This window comes from Delphinapterus leucas, chromosome X (assembly GCF_059928025.1).
Source record: "Delphinapterus leucas isolate spDelLeu-1000000601 "Yukka" chromosome X, BTC_Dleu_Yukka2, whole genome shotgun sequence".
Taxonomy (NCBI): domain Eukaryota; kingdom Metazoa; phylum Chordata; class Mammalia; order Artiodactyla; family Monodontidae; genus Delphinapterus; species Delphinapterus leucas.
In genome coordinates this window covers 100,869,607-100,892,742 of record NC_143150.1, presented here as the reverse complement: position 1 = coordinate 100,892,742, position 23,136 = coordinate 100,869,607, and the positions used below count along the sequence as shown (strand labels likewise).

The window sequence follows — 23,136 nt, the reverse complement described above, 5'->3', positions numbered from 1 at the left end:
TGATGATTGTTTAACGAATCTACAATGTGATTTCTTTATTTATATTTTAATACCTGTCTCTTGTCACTTACTGGTTGCCAACTAATATGATATAAAATTAGTTCTTAACTGCCATGATGTGTCAAATCAGATATCGCTAAGTATTACATTGCTAAAATTGGTGTATATAGTGCAATCTTAGAAAAATTATTTTAAAATATACATGTATGTTTGTATTACTTAACACCATATTTTCCATAAATTAAACAGAATATGATGTTCAGGCTGTAGTTTACATTTAACAGAAATTACTCATTAGTGGTGTTTTCATATCCTTCGTATCACTACTTTTACAGAGAATGTAAACTGGGGTCCAAGGGAAAACAAATGCATTGTATTACAGATGCCATCTTAACGTTGCATAATGAAAAAGATGGTCTCGGCTTTAACATTTCCAACCATGGTTTTCTAGTCCATTCATTCTTTTGTACACTTATCAAATATTATTGACCACAGAATATGCAATTAACTTAATATTTGGAAACAACTCAAAAATAAATTTACAGGCGAGAAAAATACTATTATATGTTATAGAACAAATAGGAACATACATTAATGGTAATGATAAATGGAAAGTATATTATATATATATGTATATACTTTATATAGATATGTATATATAACTTTATTCCTGGTTTTGTTGTGTAATATTCATGTTTACATAGGTAAGGATTTTAAAATATTGATGATTACATGTAAATGCTTCAATAAGTAAGCATAGATTGATTATCAAGGCAAATAATGATATTAAAAATTTACTGTCCTCCATCTATATATTATGAGAAATTTCAAAAAGATACAGAAGTGGAAAGAATAATACAATGCACAAACTTATACCTTCTATCTTGGTTCTTATAGTAAGAATTTGTTACATTTTTCCTCTCTTTTCTCTCTTACATTTCTTACTATTCAATTTAAAGGTAAATTGTAGATGCTATTTTAACAGTAAATACTTTAGATTATATTTCTTAAGAGCATATTAGTCTCCTCCATCATCTAATATCCTGTCCAAATTTCAGTTTACCTAACTGTCGCAAGAATATCTTTCCCTATTGAACTAGGATCTAGTGTAAGCTCAAACATGGGAATTGGTACTCCTGATGACACTTGCTTGTAATAAAATGTTTTTAAGTTTCAAAAGCTGATATGTTTAACATATTATTTATATATCCCATTACACTAAACCAGTAGGTTTGCTACAGTTAAATTCCATCCAACCGTGTTTATCTTTTTTTCCTTGAAACCAGGGGAGATGCATTTTTCAGTAAATTTTAGGTGGAAATAAAGGAATTGAGTTATTGCTTGGTTGTATACACTACCTCAATTTTCACCACATGCCTCTGACATATATTTATAGAAAAGGAATTTGAGGCCAGAGAGGCTAAAATATTTAAACCACATGATTAGTCAGTGGTAGAACTAGAGTTAAAAATCTAAGTTAATATAGTATTATACATTTTTCCGATGAAATGGTTGATTTCTTTTATATATGTATGGGGGGAGGGAGAGAGATATTTTTGTCACATTTGCTAAATTGAAAGAACATATGAACTGCAACTTTTCTGGTTTTTTTCTTTGCTAAAGTTAATTCTGATATTAATTTGAACTCCTTAAATATGCATTAACTGATAATGTCAAAACTGATAATGAAGTATCAGAGGGACATGCAGCCTGAGATAAAAAATATTTGCTGTAGATAAGCCACATGTATAATAAGGAGGTAACTCTGTTCTAAAATTTTGTATTTTTTTTTCATGGTCGTTTTCAGAGTTTATTGAAGAGCAAGTGCTGTATTCTACAAAGATTGAATGACTTTGCCAAATTGCAAGTGTCCTTTTTCAAAAGTTATCTGGCAAAATACATTAGTGAAAAAATAATTGACTTCTCAAATGTGCCACTCATTCTGTCATTCTATAAGGGTTGATAATAAATATTACATTATTCACAGTGTAGCTTTTTGATTACTTAAGATCTTCAAGCCTTCATTATATTATGATGGAGTTTCTAGCTTCTTTCACAATCTCTAAAGAGGTAACTCAGATTAATACATTTCAGACTCAAGTTATTCTAGTAGGTCACACTTTGAGGGTCTATGTAATAGGACAAAGAAAAAACTTCATTGTACAACAAAGAAGCATGTCTTACATCTGCACTTAGACTCAGTTCATTTCTTTTGACCTCGCCAACACTGCAAGTTAGGTTCCCAGTGGTTTGACATGTATTTTGGGATGGATAATAAGCTATGGGTTCTTTAAATAAAATGTACATTTCTATTATTGGGGATTCCAACTCAGATTAAAAAATTCATCCTGATTTCCTTTTATTGGTCGATGTGGTTATTGCCTGGGGGAAGAACATTGTGTGAGCACTAATAAACACTGTTTACTATGGGCTGTTTCACCAATATTCCCCAAGCAGGCATACTGAGAATGGTTAATGTGTATAAGGCAACACGTTAATCACATGAACATCAACCTGGTATACACTTAGCGCACAAAGATGCTGACTCAAACAAAAGTATTGATTTTTGTTTCTCTTTCTTGTTTCTTAATTTACACAGCTGATCATACCACCTCACTCCACCAAAGACATATCTGTTCACTTTCGTCCTTCTGCTCTTGGAGGAGCTGGTCATCAGACTTCTGTCACCTTCCACTGTGCTCAGGTACAATAGAGTATTCTTGGACCAAGACAAGTTAATTAAATTTTAAAGTCAATACACAAGTAAATCTAATTTGTCCACTTGACATCTTTGCAAGCAAAACACATTTATTGTAAATTATTATTTAAATGAACTTTTGAAAATACAGTATGCATTATGTATGTGCAGGCATTTAAGAAGGCATTTTTAAATCCTTAGATCACTTGACTGAAAGAGAATATACACCCAGATTTAAAATGTAAGGACTTTAATGTAAATGCTAAATTGCTAGCATTTAATTTTCTGACTTGGATTTTCTTACTCAAATTTTCATGAACTTAAATATAAAACTGTATAAAATGTAATCTTGCAAGTACTGTGTTATTTTTTTTACTCTGTTTTCATCTGAATAATAAGAATTTAAAAAAAATATTTTTTAAGTATCTCTAAACTCGGTACATGCCATTCTAAGAATTATTTCAATTCATTGTCCAGAGTCCTATGGAAGAAGTATGGCCAACCCCATTATATGCATCAGGAATATGAGACACACAGAAATTAAGACCAGGCAGCTAGTAGGAGGTCGAACTCAGACCTGAACCCAGGACATCTGGCTTCAACCCGTCTTCATGACTGTTCTTACAGCTACTGACAGAATGCCTAGGCATAACTCTCTTACTGCCAATGAAAATTTTTCATAAATTTTACAGTTATTATTATTTTTTACTTCTTCAGGTGTTGATGCGGGAGTAAAGTAAATCGAGGTATATACTTTATATCCTATGGGACACCAGGGAGCTTACAAAATCCTGCCATCTGGGAGGGAGTGAAATCAAATATAATACAGGGGTTCCTGTGTCAGTGCAAGGCCTGTATGTAACTGAAGTACCCTCTTTTTCCCCCAAAATGTGTAATTTAGAAAAAAGTTTTTGAGGCTAATAAATTTTTTACGTGATTACTGACTTATACATGACCTGAAGCAATACTATGGAAGTATGCTTGACTTTCAAAGATATTAAAGAAAACAGACAAACCAGTAATCCTTCTCATAAAGAAGGGCAGGTATAGTAGAGAGATTTTCTTTCACAAAAATAATTTTAACACAGCTCATCTTTTAAATCATTGCTTCATAGCAGGGTCAGGCCTTTCATCTTAATTCTTGGAGATAACTTAGTTGCTTGGATTTCTGGTGGAAGTTACATCTACTCAAGGTGGTCTGGCACATCAGCAGGATAGTGATCAGTTCTCCATCTTAATAGATTTAGAAAATCCTAGCCTAGAGGCTGAACTCAAAATTCTTTATCAAATACAAAAGAACTCAAACAAGTAAGTAATCCACTCAAACCTTTTTGTCAATCACTTTAACACTGGGGCTTAATTTCAGTCACTCTAAGCCTCTCCTTCCAAGTTGTAGCAAATCTCCAAGGCTTTATCTCTGGTTAGACTTAAATCAGTAATTCATTCTTTTAGCTACTGAGTCCAGACCGCTTCAACCTTTTCAATGTGTTGCCCTAACCTTTGTGGGTTTTCTTGCCTTTTCTTTTTGCCTTTAATTTTTTTTTCCTTTCTATCCCTGAATAATTCAGGTCTTCCTCTTCTTTTAATTCATCTAGTTGACATTCTTTGCAGGCAAAACTGGTTTATCCCAAAGTATTAATTGAATGAACTTTTGAAAATGCAGTATATATTATGTATGTGTAGGCATCTAAAGAAGATATTTTTAAGAAGAAAATTTTAGGGCTTACTTTTCTAAGTCTGAAAGTTTGCAATTAGGTTAACCACTAGGGAAAAACTCACACAGATTTCTGTCCCTCTCTTGATTTCACTGATAAATATATCTGAACTAACACACACAACTGAGTAGCTGATTAATCAAAAATCTAGTGTGGTAGTGCTTGTAAGATAAGTTTTAACTATTTCTGAATATGACTCTTTGCTGAACTTAAGGAAATGGCTATGGTTTATTATTTGTTTCATTTGTTTCCAGTTTGTATCCATGTGAAGAACTCTGCATTGTAAAAAATCTAACTTTAGGCTAAAGTTGTTTGTATAGATTTTGAATCCTGAGATTAATTTGGTTAGGGCATCACAACTGCAAATATCATAAACTCATAATATGCTACCAGAATCTCTCAATGAGATTGTTACTGCATAACAGGATAAGAGGAACAATAGTAAGCAGCAAATGTGATAAACAGGCCTTCTCTGATATCAAACATTATGTTCTGAGATCTTCTCTTGGTTTTCAGTCGTTTCATTTTTATTTTCAAATAGTTGCCATTATTTATTTCATTTATACTTGATGTGGGACTCACTGCATCTAAAGGTCAGAACAGTGAAAATAAAGGAAAAAGAGATAAAATCAGAGTGATTTTATTACCCAGCATGTGTCTATGGTCCTTGCAGCCTGTGTCTATGGCAGACTCTCTTGATTCTTAGCAAGCTCAAATGCCCTTGAGCTCTACTCAGTGTGCAAGCCAGATCTACTATCTTTTACCTCCACTTGTTTCTTCTTTCAGAAACATTGAGATTGGATCTTTAATTGTTTTACTCTGTCTCCTTTCAAAGAAGTTTGAGATGAAGATGGACTAAAAATGTTACCTTTTTTTTAATGCATATGTTCCCTGGGGTACTTTTTAATTTCCCTCTGTGAACCCAGGTGGATAATGTAAGCAATGCCAGGGTAATTGTTGGATACTAGTGTCTAGGAATGGTAGGAAATGGTTTAACTTAGAACCTCCAGTATTCCAGGCCACTTGGCAAAACATGAAAACATGACCTTCTTGTTTTTGTAGTTTGGCTTATTTCCAGTGGTTTAAATTAACCTAATTTCTGTCATCCACGATTTATTTTATAAAATAGCCAAAAAGTAAGTAATTTACATAAAACAGTTGTTACTATAATTGAACCCTGACATTTGATTCCAAGCAGTCAATTACGTTTGATCAAGTTCAGACATCATAAGTGAAAATATAGTGAATTTATGCTTGTAGACTCTCTAACTAAAAGTAATACAGTCATTTGAAGACATATGCAGATAAAACTTGCCTTTTCATCCTCACTTACTGAGATAGAATTTTATAAATTTCCTGTCACCACCCATCCTACTTTGGAAACAAAGCAAGTTTCCCTCTTTTTATTGGAACTTAAGCTTGGAAACATCTATGTAGTTTGAGAGGTGATAAACCAGGACATTGTTCGCTGGTTTTTGGTTGATGACCTCGTCATTCATCGGTAACATTAGCAAAGTGTTCGGTGTAGAACAGAGTCTCAAGGGACTTTTATTCCAAATGAATACAAACGGAACATTTTCAAACAGAGCTTTGCAGGCTTATGAAACACGGATAAGAACAATGGCCACATTCAATCTTCTTCATATAATTTTTGAGCCATTTTTTCACGTCATGTGATAAAACATACACTGTACTAGATGATGGGCGTAAATAATATGGCAATAAGTTGTATACACTTCTTTTTAATGGGACTGCAATCTGTGTCTCACCTTCTTTGCCTTCCTGTGATAAATATTTTGGAAACTTCATAGAGCATTTAGTACCCAGTTTGTTAGACAAATTGATTTTTTTTTAAATCTTGAGCAGAAATGCATGGCTTTCATTAAATTTTCTCTTTTATGTTGTTATCAGTAAGCTTGTATGTATTGAAATATGTTTAATATTTGAACATTGGCCTTTTGCCTTTTTTTCAGTGTAAAAACACATTGATTTTTCAATAAAATCAAAAGGAATTTGGAAAAGGAAGGAAAGATAAAAACAGTGCATGTTAAATATTAACAAAAAACTTATCTGCCAAAATTTTTATGTGTACTATATTTATTAAGTGGTACAAATAAAAAGTATGTAATTAGTACATATATGTTATGGATGTTTATCTTTATATAGTTTAAAGAATGGATATGCTACATCTCTGGGATAGGACTATTCCCCCAGCCTCTAGAAATAGAAAGAATGACCACATACCTTCGTCTTCAATCATCTGTTCTTATACCTTTCCAAAATCCCACCGAAGAAGAAGATGTTTTAATCGATATCATACTAATAGGTAAGTTGTTTTTCTTTTACTTTACATATGTTATTTTGTAATTTTTAAAAATTTATTTATTTTTGGCTGCGTTGGGTCTTCGTTGCGGTGTGCGGGCTTCTCATTGCAGTGGCTTCTCTTATTGTGGAGCACAGTGCACGGGCTTCGGTAGTTGTGGTGCACGGGCTTAGCTGCTCCACGGCATGTGGGATCTGCCCGGGCCAGGGCTTGAACCCGTGTCCCCTGCATTGGCAGGTGGATTCCTAACCACTGTGCCACCAGGGAAGCCCATTTTGTAATTATTAATCACACTTATTCTATTATAGAGTCCAAGCATTTTAGAGGTAGTGGACACTTCAGGGATCTGTTAGTTCAACAACATCATTTTATTAAAGAGAAAGCATACATGTAAGAGATGAAGTATCATGGCCAAAATCACAACTCTAAACTCCAGGATCAGAAATTAGGAATCTGTATACCAAGTCAAGTTCTTCTAATTTTATCTGGAAACCTGAATATGTAAGTCAGTAAATTTGTACAATTCTTATGATATCACTCAAATATGCCAATGTTTATTCCTCAAAGTTTATAAAAATTCCAGTGTTCTAATTTTGTTTCCTTTGCCCCTTTTCTATATAAATAGCGTATTTAGATTAAATTTTGGCTCCAACCAAGCTTGTTCCTTTTTTCGTGTCATATTGAAGATGCATGTTTTTAAATTCAGTTGTGTGAAATGTTTGATCACTTTGTATTAAATGACCAAATAATGTGGGTCTGAAATAAAAATCAACTCATTATAAGTTTTCTGAAACACATTTTAAATGTAATGTTGAACATTAATAATTTTAACTTTTCAACTATTTTTACTACTTTTACTAAAATTACAACTACTGCTACAACTACGGTGATCCATTTTATAAAGTTCAATTTCAGGGCTAAAAGGAACACATATGTTAAGGTTTTTTATATAAGTAACCAATTTATTCTCCTGAATGGTTATCCTATTGCACTTCATGCTGCCATCAGGAGTATATTACAGACATAACTACTTATTTTCTTGAACCTTGTAAGCCCTGAGTATCAGCATTCTCCTTAATTTCCAGCAGTCTCATTGTGGGAAAATTGTATCTTATCATCATTGCAAATTTTCTATTTTTTATTAATGCTGAAGCTGAACACTATCATTTACCTGTTAGAGTTCTCATCTTTCCTGATCATCTCTTCATGCTTGTGGTATGAAATAAGAAAAATTAAGAACATAATGTCATCTCATGTAAAATTCCCTTATGAATACTCTGGCTATGATGAGAAGGAGAGACATGCTGTTTAGTAAAACTTGACTGCAGGCTCAAGGAAGTCAGTATTTTAATGTGGAAGAGACTTGAGCATATATATAAGCAGAAGGAAGAAGCCAGGGTTGAGAAAGAGTTAAAGCTATAAAGGACATAGGGTTTAACCGATGGGCCAAGGCTCTGGGAGGACTGGTATCAGGGTTGAGTTAGAAGGAAGAGCTATGAACAGCAGGGGCATTTCTACTTTTGAACAGGTGGAGGTAAGCTAAAACAAATGTGAATGTAGATAAATTGTAGGTAGTAGAGGGGCTTTGGAATTAAGAGCAGTTGGATTTATATTTTCATCTGCTGAGAAAAGGAGATATAGTAAGAGATTTGAAGAGTGGCACAGTGGGTTGAAATAACTGCTGGAGGGAAAGGAAGGTGGAACTGACAAAATTCAAATAGAAAAGGTATTGTATTTGGCTGGAATTGGAAAACACAAATTTAGGTAGGCGCCAAGAAAATACGTGTTTGTAAACTTTGTACCAGTTGTAGGGCTTAGAATTCCTGGTGTGGGAACACACAAGGCTGATTAATGGAACTTTCCAGGAAATGGAATTTTCAAGGCAGCTGCATAGCTATAAGAGTGTTATAAAAGCATATTAGGTCAATATTTTAACATTAAAATAAACTGTGAAATAATTTGTGGCTTCTTAATTTTCTTTAATTGGTCAAAATTTTTTTCTACTATGTAACAGGAAAAAACAGTAAGCTTGATAATTAAAAATGTATTAGTCTCTTGTAGTTTAAAACAGTCTTTTTTAAGTAAACTCACTCTCTTGGGTGAATGTTTAGACTTTCAGGTTCTCCTCCTTCTTCCTTCAACCCATGGAGTCTGGGGAATAAGAAAGACACTGACCTCTGATATCTTTCTCTCTTCCACTTTCTCCATTAGTTTATGAAAAGATTCCTCCTTTCCTTTTCTTGGTGATGGAGTCTCTCTGTCACTCTGTCATAACCTCCTCCTTCTTTCTTTTGTGGACTTATTTTTTTTTCTAGCCACCATGTACATGTCTTCTTGTAATCGTATTTCTTGGCAACCTGGCCTCATAATTTGACCTGAATTGTTGAAGGGCCACAAGGAAATATGACTGACAAGAAGAATAAAAATATTTAATACATATGCCAAATATACTCATTAGAGAATACTACATTAATACCTTCTCATTTAAATATTTGTAAATGTCTTAAAATTATTTCATGATAGGACGATGGAATACCTTGCTGTCTTTCAAAAGAACATGTAAATGTTCCTGCAGATGCTACATAATTCACAGAATCCCCTTAGGGAGGTTGATAGGAAGACTCAATATAGCCCCAAGAGACTAGTTGATGCGTGTGAGAGATCCCACAGTATTTCCGATCCTGCATTCCTCATCTCTCTTTCAGATAGATAGATAGACAGACAGACTTTATAGATATTTAAGATATATAGATGAAGATATCTTTCAAAAGTCACTGTTTTTCCAAGAAGGCAACATTTTTAGAATTGTAAACTCATCATCAAAACTTTTATATTGCCCAATTCTCTAACGTCTTTTCTTCTGCTATCTTGGCTGTTTTCATTTTAATCACTTCTCTCAGATATATTGCCCTTTGATATTCAAATAATCTATTTATTATCTTTAATTAAATTCTATTTAATCTTTTAATTCTACTGTGTGTTGTCTATACATTCTTTCAGTTGACCATTATGCAAGGCAAGGTATCAAAAAGATTATATTTGAGGGATCTATTCATATCTGAATCTATGCCAACTTAAAAAAGTAATGAGATAGGGAGGCTAGAGAGGAGATGGCCTAAACACCTGGAGAGTACTAGAGATGTGTCCAAAGCACACCATTAATGAGTCCCATGAGGACCAGAATGCTACAGAAAAGCTTTCAAATAGCGTAGAAAACTAGGATTTGTTATGCATCCACTGTGTACCACACTTAAGCCCTATAAATGTGACTATACCCAATCTTTACAAAAAGACTCTTGGAGGTTTTTTCAGTGTGGAACCTGAGGCTTAGAAATTTCCTAAAACCATGCAGTGGGTAAGTGATGGAACAGGTTCTTGAACTCATCTTCTCCAGGACCACCTCACTGTCTTTCTAAGTTGTCTGCTTACAGATGGTGCTTTAAAAGCCCCATACTGGATTAGCAGATGCAAACTATTATATATAGAATGGATAAACAACAAGGTCCTACCATATAGCACAGGGAAGTATATTCAATATCCTGTGATAAGCCATAATGGAAAAGAATATGAAAAAGAATGTATATATACGTATAACTGAATCACTGTGCTGTACAGCAGAAATTAACACAACATTGTAAATCAACTATAGTTCAATAAAATAAATTTTAAAAAAATAAATAAAAAAATAAAAGCCCCATACTGATAAGCCTCTAAAGAAAGGCACTTGCCCTTCTTTTTGCTTCCTCCCCCCAGATCTCAGGGAAAGAGGCCTCCCTGCATCCTATCAAAGGACCTCAAGAAATGCCCCTGACTACCACTCATTTCACATTTTTTCAGCTCTTCAGGACTCTCCTTTCTCTTTTTAACATTGCCATCAGACCCTAGCTCACATATGTTTGGATTTCCCATCTTGGCTGCCTTATTCGGCCAGGACATGTTCCCTTCCTCAGCGACTGGTATCCATGGACTCAATTCCCACAGTCCTCTCTCGTCAGTAATTATGCCCTCCACCCCAGCCCCCTACTCTTAAGTTTCCTTCCTACTTAGCTGGAAGTAAAAGTGGAAACAGGGAAGGTAGCTGTGAGTGGGAAGCAAGCATCTGAGTTGAAACATTAGAAATTAGGGCCCAGTGTATACATTAAGAATTTAAGGACCCATCTCTATTATATGTATGTGTGTGCCCTTGTTCATATAACCATATTCCACACCTGCTACTTTATATGCTTGCTAATGTCAGGGGTTATATTAACTCATAGATTTGCTTCTAACTAAATGAGTATTTCAGTGTCGGCATGTATATTGATAAAGCAGGAGTTGAATATTCAGTCACTGTTTATTGAGCATCTGTTTTGTGCTGAAAACTGTCATACGCACATTTCAAAGCTACCTCATGTGTGGGATATACGTACACACAAAAATTTATACACATTGTATTTTGATTTTGTGTGGTATTCTACTTGTGAAATATCACTATAGGTTATATACCTAAAAGTTGCATAAATGAATGAAGCAGTAATAGATGTATGCAGAGTAGTTGTTTTGATTATTTCTGTTAAAGTAGCTGTAGTCTTGAGATTATTTGACCTTTTACTTAATACAAATTTAAATGCAATATTAGTGATTTGATTCAAATGTTTAAGTATAAGTGGATTCTTTTCCAGACATTAGTAGTTTTATTGAAGAGCAAAACAGAATAACAGCAGGGATAAAGGTGTGCATACCAGTTAACATATTAGTTTTACAAATATCAACTTCCATTTTGAGGGTTGATAAAATATAAACAAGGTACTCTGTTGAATTGTTGTTGACTCAGGTTGATTATGACCATGGTGTTCACTAGTAATATAGTAATAAAGCAAACAATATAACACAGTTACGATAAGTTAATCACACTTACGGGATGTGGAGAGGCAATACCCAGTGCATTTGATTTCACATGTTTGAATTAGTTTATGAAAATCTTGCCCTTGGAGGCCCCTGAATCTTATCTGAAGTACCTCCAGAGTTGAATAAATATTTATGTTAAATATGTAGTGATCATTGTACATTGCCAGTCAAGGTGTGCATAGCTTAATACATAAGAGAGATAAATAGGTGTAAGAAAAAGTCCCACGCTCTCAAAATCTCTCCCAAATTCAGATAGTCTATTTAAATATTTGAATTAATAAACATCACTGGGAGATTTGAGATTGGTGGGCAGGAAAGTTGGAGTATCAAATATATAACAGTCTATTTATACCTTAGTTTCATTGGATTATTTGTCTTAGTTTGCTCATAACAAATAGCTAACACTCATACTATGGAAAAGTAGATGTGAAATTATTGTTATAGCCACTTTTCAGACAAGTAATCTGAGACTCAACTTGTTTATAATTACTTTAATTATTTTTAGATACTGTTTGGGAGCCTTAATATTTGGAATTCCTTTTTTCTCACTTAGTAGCTTTCAAAATTCAGTAAGCAGTAATTGGAAACTTATCAAAATTTAGATTCTCAGGTTCACAGTTATTCTGATTCATTATGTCTGGGGTAAGACCCTACCATTACAAGTTATTCCAATGTAGGTTGTCAGAAGACAGCACTTTCAGAAATATTGCTCTTTACACAATGGTCTTGAAATATATTTTAATATCATACACCTCAATTAGTAAATATTTTTCAGCATTCACTTCAATGTATGCATATTTACTTGTGAAATATTTACATATAGCATCGTCACCTCATATATTTAATGTCAGTAAAGCTTATCTCCTTTCCATAAAGAATTAACTATAATTTATAATGTTTCCCCCATGACGCAGTAGTTCAACTTGCACAAATCCCATTTTAAAGATAACAAAATGTGCTTCCATTTAATTAAAGCTATAGGAATTTTTTTTTTTTTTGCATTTAGTCTTTAGTCCCCTCCCCACAAAACACAACTTTTTATTTTGAAAAATGTCACACCTACAGAAGAGCATAGTACAATGAATAGTCCTATATTTTTCATACAGATTCATCTATTTCATCAATTGTTAACTTTTGGGGAACTTGCTTTATATCCTATCTCTATCTGTAGACATATAATTTCGTCTCTGAAGTATGTATGGCCTTAGAAAAAGGACTTTCCCCAACATAATTGCAATGCCATTATCATACACTAAGATTTAACCTAGATACATTAATATTTTTAAAATATTAAATATCCACAGTAAAACTTTTCCAATTGTCCCAGAAATGTTCCTTATAACTTTTAAAAATGTTATCTTTTTTCCAGTCTGGGATTCAATCAAGGATTATTCATTACATTTGGTTTCCAATCTCTTACATCTCATTTAATCTAAAAATTCCCTTCTACCTTGTTTTGTCTTTTATGATATTGGTATTTTGGAGAGTCCAGGCCAGTTGTCTTGTAGAATATTGCATGTTATGGATTTCTTTTTTTTTTCTGTACAAAAATTTCTTTGTCTTTATTTCATATTGCATATCTTGGAAGTCATATATTAAGACATAAAAAACTACCTAAATATATTTACAGCTCCATAATGTTACACTGCATTGACGTACTTTGATTTACCTTATCTTTGTTTCTTCATTATTCAATTCAGATTAAACATTTTGGTAAGAATATCACATATCGTGTACTTCTCATTGCAACACATCCGGAGACACAAAGTCCCATTAGTGGGGATACTAAGTTAATCACTTGGTTAAGATTGTGTCTGCCAGATCTTTATATTGTAAAGATTATCTTTTCCCTTTATAACTAATAAATAATTTGTGGGGGGTGATAATTTGAGACAATGTGAATAACCTCTTCCCTTACAACCCTTCGTTTGATGGTTTTAGTATCCTTTCAGATATGCTACCAGTATTAATTATTATGTCCATTATCCTTGCTATTTTTTATTAGCTGAGATTTTTAAATTAAAGAAAATAGCTTTTTCTCTGCTTCTCTCCTCCCCCCCAACTCTTTTTATTTTTAAGTACGAGTACAGATACATGGATTTTTTAAATCTTTTATATTTCAGCATTTATTGTTTTCAAATCCCCATCACATTATCATATTTAATCACTGAACATTTAATTTATAAAAATGTGAGGGGATCTAAATTCAGAAGACACAAGCTGTGTGACCTTGGGTAAGGAACTTTTATTTTTTTGGCTTTTGTATCTCCTAACACTGGGGGAGGTACCAGTTAATCTCTGAGCTTGCTTCTAGCTGGTGATTCTATGATTCTTTGACCACTGCATGTGTACTGTTTGATGGCCCACTCTTTATTCAGGGGAGGCTCCTTGATTTCTTTCATTATCATTATATTTCTGAGTAATGTCCCTGAGTTTGGAAAAACAAAAACAAAGCCAGATGTTAACAGAAATGACTTTGACACCTACCTCTTCCTTCTCTGGATTTCTCTGTATCCAGATCTCTAGGAGGAACTTGTGGCTCTTAACGAGCAATTAAAAATACTAGAGCTAATATTTGTACAAATCCATAGCTATTATATCAGTAGAAAATAATAATCTCTCCTTTTCCTTCTTGCATTGAAGACTATTGAACTTGTTTGCTGCATTTTTGAATTATAGCAAATTTTTATGGTTTTTGAAAAGACATTCATTCAAAGAGTAGTGTCAGAGGGACTTCCCTGGTGGTTCAGTGGTTAAGACTCTGTGCTTCCACTGCAGGGGGCATGGGTTCTATCACTGGTGGGGGAAGTTCCACATGACCTACTATGAAGCCAAAAAGGAAAAAAAAAAGAAAAAAGAAAAGAGTAGTGCCAGAGCAGACTGGGAAAAGACATTTCCAGACCTTTTTCTTTTTTATTTCTTTCTGTTACTGATTCCCTTATGGTCGAAAGAACACAATCTGTATGATTCAGAGTATTTTAAATTTGTTGAGGTTTGTTTTATGACCCAGTATATGGTCTCTCTTGGTGAATGTCCCATAGGACTTGAAACAAATAAGTATTCTGCTGTTGTTTTATGGAGTGTTTTACATATGGCATTCAAATTCTCAGTTAATTTTGTTATTTGGGTCTTCTGTATCCTTGCTGATTTTCTGACTAGTAGTTTTACCTATCACTTGGTTAGAGGGGGATATTAAATCACACAACTATAATGGTGTATTTATTTCTTCTTTCCCCTCTATTGAATTTTGCTTCATGTAAGTTGAGGCTTTGTTATTTGTTATAGATACATTAGTATTATATGTCTTCCTGGTGTATCCATATTTTATAATTATGTATTGCCCCTCTTTGTCTCTAGTAATTTTCTTTTCTCTGAAGTTTGCTTTATATGATAGTAATGTAACCTTTTTTTTTTTTTTTTTTTTTTTGCGGTACGCGGGCCTCTCACCGGTGCGGCCCCTCCCACTGCGGAGCACAGGTGCCAGACGCGCGGGCCCAGCGGCCACGGCCCACTGGCCCAGCCGCTCCGCAGCACGTGGGATCTTCCCGGACCGGGGCACGAACCCGTGTCCCCTGCATTGGCAGGCGGACTCTCAACCACTGCGCCACCAGGGAAGCCCCATTTTTGTTTTTTAAAATTAACATTTTCATGGTACATCTTTTATCATCCTTTTTCTTTCAAACTACCTATGTCATTAAATTTGGAGAAGTCTATTTTAGACAGAACATTGTCGGACCATGTTATATATAAATATTTCAACTCTACCCTGGTTAGCTACCCTTTCGCTCAGCCTGCTACCCCAGCAAGAGAATTGGAGTGCCACCTCTTTCTACCAAGCAAGAGATAGAAGATCAGCTCCCCTCGCCTTTATTTTTCTGCCCCTCTTAGTTGATCTGGGTTGGAGACTTGTTCAGTGCCTTGTCCAGTATATATGAGAGGCAGTATGGAAACCTGGAAACCCACCACAATGTCGTTCCTCAAGTCCCAAGGTCCCTAAGTAGACTGCCTTCTTCTTTCATATTTCAGAGTCTCCCTATCCTTGTCTGTTGTGTATTATGTCTGGCAATTTTTAGTTGTAAGAGGGGGAGCCTAGGAGGAATGGGGCTACTTCATTTTTGTGGATTTTTATTATTATTCTTTTGGACACTCCCAAATTTGGCCAGTGGGACGCTTTACAAGACAATCCCTAAGTCCTTTTTATTGTCTTCATTAGTTTTTGAATATTTTGTTACTTTCTGGCAGTATAAGATGTTCTAGTTTCACCTAGCACTCAACTTGCTGTAAAAACTAGAATTCGGCATTTTTCAATGGTTTGCTATACAGAGATAAGGTATTTAGTGTCCAAGATATGGGCACTAGATGTGCTCATTGCTGCTAGGATGTTCCTTTCAGGGGACAGAACAAAGAAGTATAATTATTAAAATAATTATTAAAAACAACTATCTCATACTGATACCTCCTATTCTGATCCTACACCATAGAGTTCTTCCTCAATTCACCTCACTTCTCTTCTCCCATGTGAAAAACCTCACTCCCAACACATCAATTCAGTACCCATTTGCTCTATAATACCTATATACCCCTTATATTTTCTAAATTACTATATTCTTAACTACCAAGAAAAAGAGAGAGAGAGAGAGCGAAAAGGAAAAAGGAACTGAAAACTACTAAATCTAAAGCTATCTTTGCAGTTGATTTTTCCTCCTGGAATATATTGTACTACAATAGAACAGTCAGAGAACTATGGCCAAAATATTCTTTAATTAATTCTTTATTCTGTATAGTTTTGTGGTCAATTTATATAAAGATTGATTCTTTACTTTTTAATTTGAATTCAGTTTTAGCTTTGCTTTTTCACACTTTCTAAATTTATTTTTGAATTTGTAAAACATGTATTGTTCAAAACTCAAAGCTATGTAAAATGTTCTACTTAAAGAAATCCCATTCCCATAACTCAACCATCCACCACTTTCTCAAACAATCATATAGATGACCATCATCATTTGATTCTGATTTATCCATGCTGTGTTTAGTTTTGCAAAAATGAGTATATATGAATAAATGCGTATGTACACACATGGTTCTGTTTCATCCTCTATCTTACACAAAGGTGGGATACTGTATAATTTCTTTTGCACCTTGCTAACTTCACCTAATAATATGTCTGGAATCCTAGTAAAATAGTTAATGGACATCTTTCTCATAGATTTTTATGACTTTTTAGTACCTCAGTTTTTTTCCTGCACTATTGTTTATACACATCTAGTCTCCAGTGCATAGATCTTTTCATTATTGCTAATAATTTGCTATACAAATATTGCTATGCAAATAATGCCTTTGTATATTTAAGGTGTATTTCTACAAGTTGCATTGATGGGCAAAATGGTAAATATATATACAATTTTACTGTATGTTACAAAAATCCCCTTCTTAGAAGTTGTAACACTCCCATTCCTTTCAAAGGCATCAGCTGATATCTAGTTCAATATATTTAAAATTAAAAATTTCTGTGCTGACAGAGCTTTTTACTTTTTATACATGGTAGCACTAAAAGCAAGTACATGTTATGTAACCCATAAGCACGTTTTGAAAAATTGATTTTTGCATATATTAGTTTAAATTATTAACATTGCAAAAGGTATATTTGCGCATGTGTAAATATTAACTACTACAATCCATTTTTATGTGGTAGGTTCATACAGGCTCTCAGTAATATCTTTTATTTGAATAGTTTAAATTAAAATCCCAAGAATTTATTAGTTGATTTTATAATATTTTTTGAGTATTATAGAGAAAATCATTAATAGTGTTGAATATGTTCTTCAAAAATGCCATTTAAATCTCATCTTAAAATGTACTTTGAAAATGATCATCTCAGAAATTTCCCATTAGAAGGAAGTTTTGATTCTATTTCAATCTCCACTGATGTTTTCCCTCTTGAATGTGACATTGAAGTGTAATATCTCTTTATATTTTGATTAGGTCAGGGGAAGCACAAGCGTCTCGTCCTGGCTCCATACTGGGACAGCTTCCTCGTAGAGACTTCTGCCTTCAAGCTTAGTGGTCAGAGTCACACAAAAGGTACAGGATTTCTGCCTTATATTCTGTCGTTCTATATGCTATCACATTTCAGAGATGATGAAATATGTCTTGTTGTCTTAATAAATATTTAATGAAAATTAAATGTATAAGTTAAAAATTTTGACACAAATTTTAGTAAGTTGATAAAAAAACATGGATAGTGTAACCTTTACATATAGTCATTTTATCTTCACTTTTTTTTTTCATTCCTTTTCACATGAATACAACTTGCAGAAAATCTTATCTCTGAGATGGTGAATGGTTTAATGTCATACCACTTAATACATAACTGTGTGAGTCAAAGAATATTTTGGAAAATTAAAAATGCCTAGTGTGGGGCTTCCCTGGTGGCGCAGTGGTTGAGAGTCCGCCTGCCGATGCAGTGGACATGGGTTCGTGCCCCGGTCCGGGAAGATCCCACATGCCGCGGAGTGGCTGGGCCCGTGAGCCATGGCCGCTGAGCCTGCGCGTCCGGAGCCGGTGCTCTGCAACGGGAGAGGCCACAACAGTGAGACGCCCGCGTACCGCAAAAAAAAAAAAAAAAACAAAAAAAAAAAACCTAGTGTTTTAAAGCTGCTCACACTTATGAAAATAATTCCATCTTTGCAAAGCTGACAATTCCCTGAAAATGTATTATAGGGTGTACATGTATTAGTAATCCCAACTGCATATTGATGAATAGGAAAAAAAATCTAAGGCATAAGAAATAATGAATTTGCTTAAAAATCTAAGGCTCACAAAATTTGAATTTGCTTAAAATACTTTCCATTACAAAAAACTAATTATTGTACATATGATAAAATACAAATTATCTTAAAATAATAATAATTATATATTATATATAATATGTATAAATATATATATTTATATATATACTTATATATTATAATTATTATATATTATTATATATTATATATTATAATTATTACAACAATAATAACTAAAATCAGTAACTACTACTAACATTCCAATATAAGTGAGTTCATGACTTTCTTTTATATTTACTATAGTCATTTTTATTAGCATCCTGAATCTCATTAATTTATTTCATTTGATACAACAACTCCATTGTATAGGTGTTATTAGTATTATTATTGAATCAAGGAGATTGCAATTCAGAAAAATTAACTTACACAAAATCAAAACAGTTGCTTACTGGCAAAGCCAAACTACCATATGTCTGATTTCAACATCGCTGTTTTCTCTTTCTTTGCAATGTATTAAAAGGAGTATGAACTGCAGTTCACAAAAGAGGAAGTACCGATGGCCAAAGAATGACAGAAAATATGTTCAAAGTAACTAATATTCAAATAGATCTTGATTTAAATGATAGCCAGCTAAATTGTCTTTTTCCTTTAAAAAAAAATTTTTCTATTTCAATTAAACTGTGATGAAATTGGAACAAACACTGATTAGTGGAGTATAAATCACTACATAATTTCTGAAAAGCGCTTAGTGTAATGTATATAAAGAACCATAGACATTACCACCTTTTTGACCCAGTAATTCCAGTTCCACTGAGATCTTTTCAAGAAATAATCAAAAGATGGATTATTTATCCACAAAGATGTTTGATATAGAATTATTTATAACAGCAAAAAATTGGAAATCACCTCAATGCCAAATAACAACTTTGTTGTATTTGTAGTAACTATTTATATGTCTGCTTATATTTTAATTTTACTTATCCATTAAATATATGAGACATTTTCTTTTTTTTCATTTTTTCCATTGATTCTGCACTTTAAAAGTCTTTCTACATGTGAATCAATTGAAACTACACCTCTATTTTCTTTTTTTCTTCTCCTTTGTTTATAATGGGGAAAGAGTTATAGGTAGGTAGGTATCTTTTTCATTTGCTCCTTTAATTCATCCAGATTTTGCTTTTTTGCTCTATAATTACAATCTAATTTGATTCCCCATTAATTAGCAAGATTTCAATCTTTTAATTGAATAATAATTATTATTCTCTTGTTATTTATTTTTGCAATGTGACATCCTATATTCAATCATCTATACTCTGTTACATAGATCTGTATTTCCGGTCTTGTTCCAGTGCCATATGGTTTAAATTCTACAGGTTTATGTTTTCTTATTTTATTTCTATTTTCTCATTATCATTTAAATCATTTCTTTCCTTTTATCATCTATTTATCCTTCTGGAAAAAAAAATTAGAACAACTTTTTAACAAGTTCTGAAAAGTCCCAGTAAACATTTGATTGAAATTACATTAAACCTATAGACAAATTTGGGAAGAACTACATCTTTACAATATTTAATCTTCTTATCCATGACCACTTACTTCCTCAATATTTTTTTTCTCATTATTTTTAATATTTTTTTTACATCTTTATTGGAGTATAATTGCTTTACAATGGTGTGTTAGTTTCTGCTTTATAACAAAGTGAATCAGTAATACATATACATATATTCCCATATCTCTTCCCTCTTGTGTCTCCCTCCCCCCCACCCTCCCTATCCCACCCCTCCAGGTGGTCACAAAGCACCGAGCTGATATCCCTGTGCTATGCGGCTGCTTCCCACTAGCTACCTACCTTACGTTTGGTAGTGTATATATGTCCATGCCTCTCTCTCACTTTGTCACAGCTTACCCTTCCCCCTCCCCATATCCTCAAGTCCATTCTCTAGTAGGTCTGTGTCTTTATTCCTGTCTTACCCCTAGGTTCTTCATGACATTTTTTTTTTAATTCCATATATATGTGTTAGCATACGGTATTTGTCTTTCTCTTTCTGACTTACTTCACTCTGTATGACAGACCCTAGGTCTATCCACCTCATTACAAATAGCTCTATTTTGTTTCTTTTTATGGCTGAGTAATATTCCATTGTATATATGTGCCACATCTTCTTTATCCATTCATCCGATGATGGACTCTTAGGTTGTTTCCATCTCTGGGCTATTGTAAATAGAGCTGCAACGAACATTTTGGTACATGACTCTTTTTGAATTATGTTTTCTCAGGGTATATGCCCAGTAGTGGGATTGCTGGGTCATATGGTAGTTCTATTTGTAGTTTTTTAAGGAACCCCCATACTGTTCTCCACGGTGGCTGTATCAATTTACATTCCCACCAACAGTGCAAGAGTGTTCCCTTTTCTCCACACCCTCTCCAGCATTTATTGTTTCTAGATTTTTTGATGATGGCCATTCTGACTGGTGTGAGATGATATCTCATTGTAGTTTTGACTTGCATTTCTCTAATGATTAATGATGTTGAGCATTCTTTCATGTGTTTGTTGGCCGTCTGTATATCTTCTTTGGAGAAATGTCTATTTAGGTCTTCTGCCCATTTTTGGATTGGGTTGTTTGTTTTTTTGTTATTGAGCTGCATGAGCTGCTTGTAAATTTTGGAGGTTAATCCTTTGTCAGTTGCTTCATTTGCAAAAATTTTCTCCCATTCTGAGGGTTGTCTTTTGGTCTTGTTTATGGTTTCCTTTGCTGTGCAAAAGCTATGAAGTTTCATTAGGTCCCATTTGTTTATTTTTGTTTTTATTTCCATTTCTCTAGGAGGTGGGTCAAAAAGGATCTTGCTGTGATTTATGTCATAGAGTGTTCTGCCTATGTTTTCCTCTAAGAGTTTGATAGTTTCTGGCCTTACATTTAGGTCTTTAATCCATTTTGAGCTTATTTTTGTGTATGGTGTTAGGGAGTGATCTAATCTCATACTTTTACATGTATGTGTCCAGTTTACCCAGCACCACTTATTGAAGAGGCTGTCCTTTCTCCACTGTACATTCCTGCCTCCTTTATCAAAGATAAGGTGACCATATGTGTGTGGGTTTATCTCTGGGCTTTCTATCCTGTTCCATTGATCTATCTTTCTGTTTTTGTGCCAGTACCATACTGTCTTGATTACTGTAGCTTTGTAGTATAGTCTGAAGTCAGGGAGCCTGATTCCTCCAGCTCCGTTTTTCAATCTCAGGATTGCTTTGGCTATTCGGGGTCTTTTGTGTTTCCATACAAATTGTGAAAGTTTCTGTTCTAGTTCTGTGAAAAATGCCAGTGGTAGTTTGATAGGGATAACACTGAATCTGTAGATTGCTTTGGGTAGTAGAGTCATTTTCACAATGTTGATTCTTCCAATCCAAGAACATGGTATATCTCTCCATCTATTTGTATCATCTTTAATATTTTTCATCAGTGTCTTATAATTTTCTGCATACAGGTCTTTTGTGTCCTTAGGTAGGTTTATTCCTAGATATTTTATTCTTTTTGTTGCAATGGTAAATGGGAGTGTTTTCTTGATTTCACTTTCAGATTTTTCATCATTAGTGTATACGAATGCCAGAGATTTCTGTGCATTAATTTTGTATCCTGCTACTCTACCAAATTCATTGATTAGCTCTAGTAGTTTTCTGGTAGCATCTTTAGGATTCTCTATGTATAGTATCATGTCATCTGCAAACAGTGACAGCTTTACTTCTTCTTTTCCAATTTGGATTCCTTTTATTTCCTTTTCTTCTCTGATTGCTGTGGCTAAAACTTCCAAAACTATGTTGAATAAGAGTGGTGAGAGTGGGCAACCTTGTTTTGTTCCTGATCTTAGTGGAAATGCTTTCAGTTTTTCAGCATTGAGGATGATGTTGGCTGTGGGTTTCTCATTTATGGCCTCTTTTATGCTGAGGAAAGTTCCCTCTATGCCTACTTTCTGCAGGGTTTTTATCATAAATGGGTGTTGAATTTTGTCAAAAGCTTTCTCTGCATCTATTGAGATGATCATATGGTTGTTCTCCTTCAATTTGTTAATATGGTGTATCACGTTGATTGATTTGCATATATTGAAGAATCCTTGCATTCCTGGAATAAACCCCACTTGATCATGGTGTATGATCCGTATAATGTGCTGTTGGATTCTGTTTGCTAGTATTTTGTTGAGGATTTTTGCGTCTATGTTCATCAGTGATATTGGCCTGTAGTTTTCTTTCTTTGTGACATCCTTGTCTGGTTTTGGTATCAGGGTGATGGTGGCCTCATAGAATGAGTTTGGGAGTGTTCCTCCCTCTGCTATATTTTGGAAGAGTTTGAGAAGGATAGGTGTTAGCTCTTCTCTAAATGTTTGAGAGAATTCGCCTGTGAAGCCCTCTGGTCCTGGGCTTTTGTTTGTTGGAAGATTTTAATCACAGTTTCAAATTCAGTGCTTGTGATTGGTCTGTTCATATTTTCTGTTTCTTCGTGATTCAGTCTTGGCAGGTTGTGCATTTCTAAGAATTTGTCCATTTCTTCCAGGTTGTCCACCTTATTGGCATAGAGTTACTTGTAGTAATCTCTCATGATCTTTTGTATTTCTGCAGTGTCAGTTGTTACTTCTCCTTTTTCATTTCTAATTCTATTGATTTGAGTCTTCTCCCTTTTTTTCTTGATGAGTCTGGCTAATGGTTTATCAATTTTGTTTATCTTCTCAAACAACCA

The 23,136-nt window shown here is 33.9% G+C and overlaps 1 protein-coding gene across 1 annotated transcript in view; it reads left to right on the top strand.

Moving 5' to 3' along the window:
- CFAP47 (cilia and flagella associated protein 47) overlaps positions 1–23,136 on the top strand; it is a 546,463-nt gene that overhangs the window by 456,064 nt on the left and 67,263 nt on the right. The window contains 3 exon segments of the mRNA XM_089904937.1: positions 2,600–2,704; positions 6,580–6,739; positions 17,606–17,704. Of these exon segments, the coding sequence (XP_089761063.1) occupies positions 2,600–2,704; positions 6,580–6,739; positions 17,606–17,704 (364 nt within the window).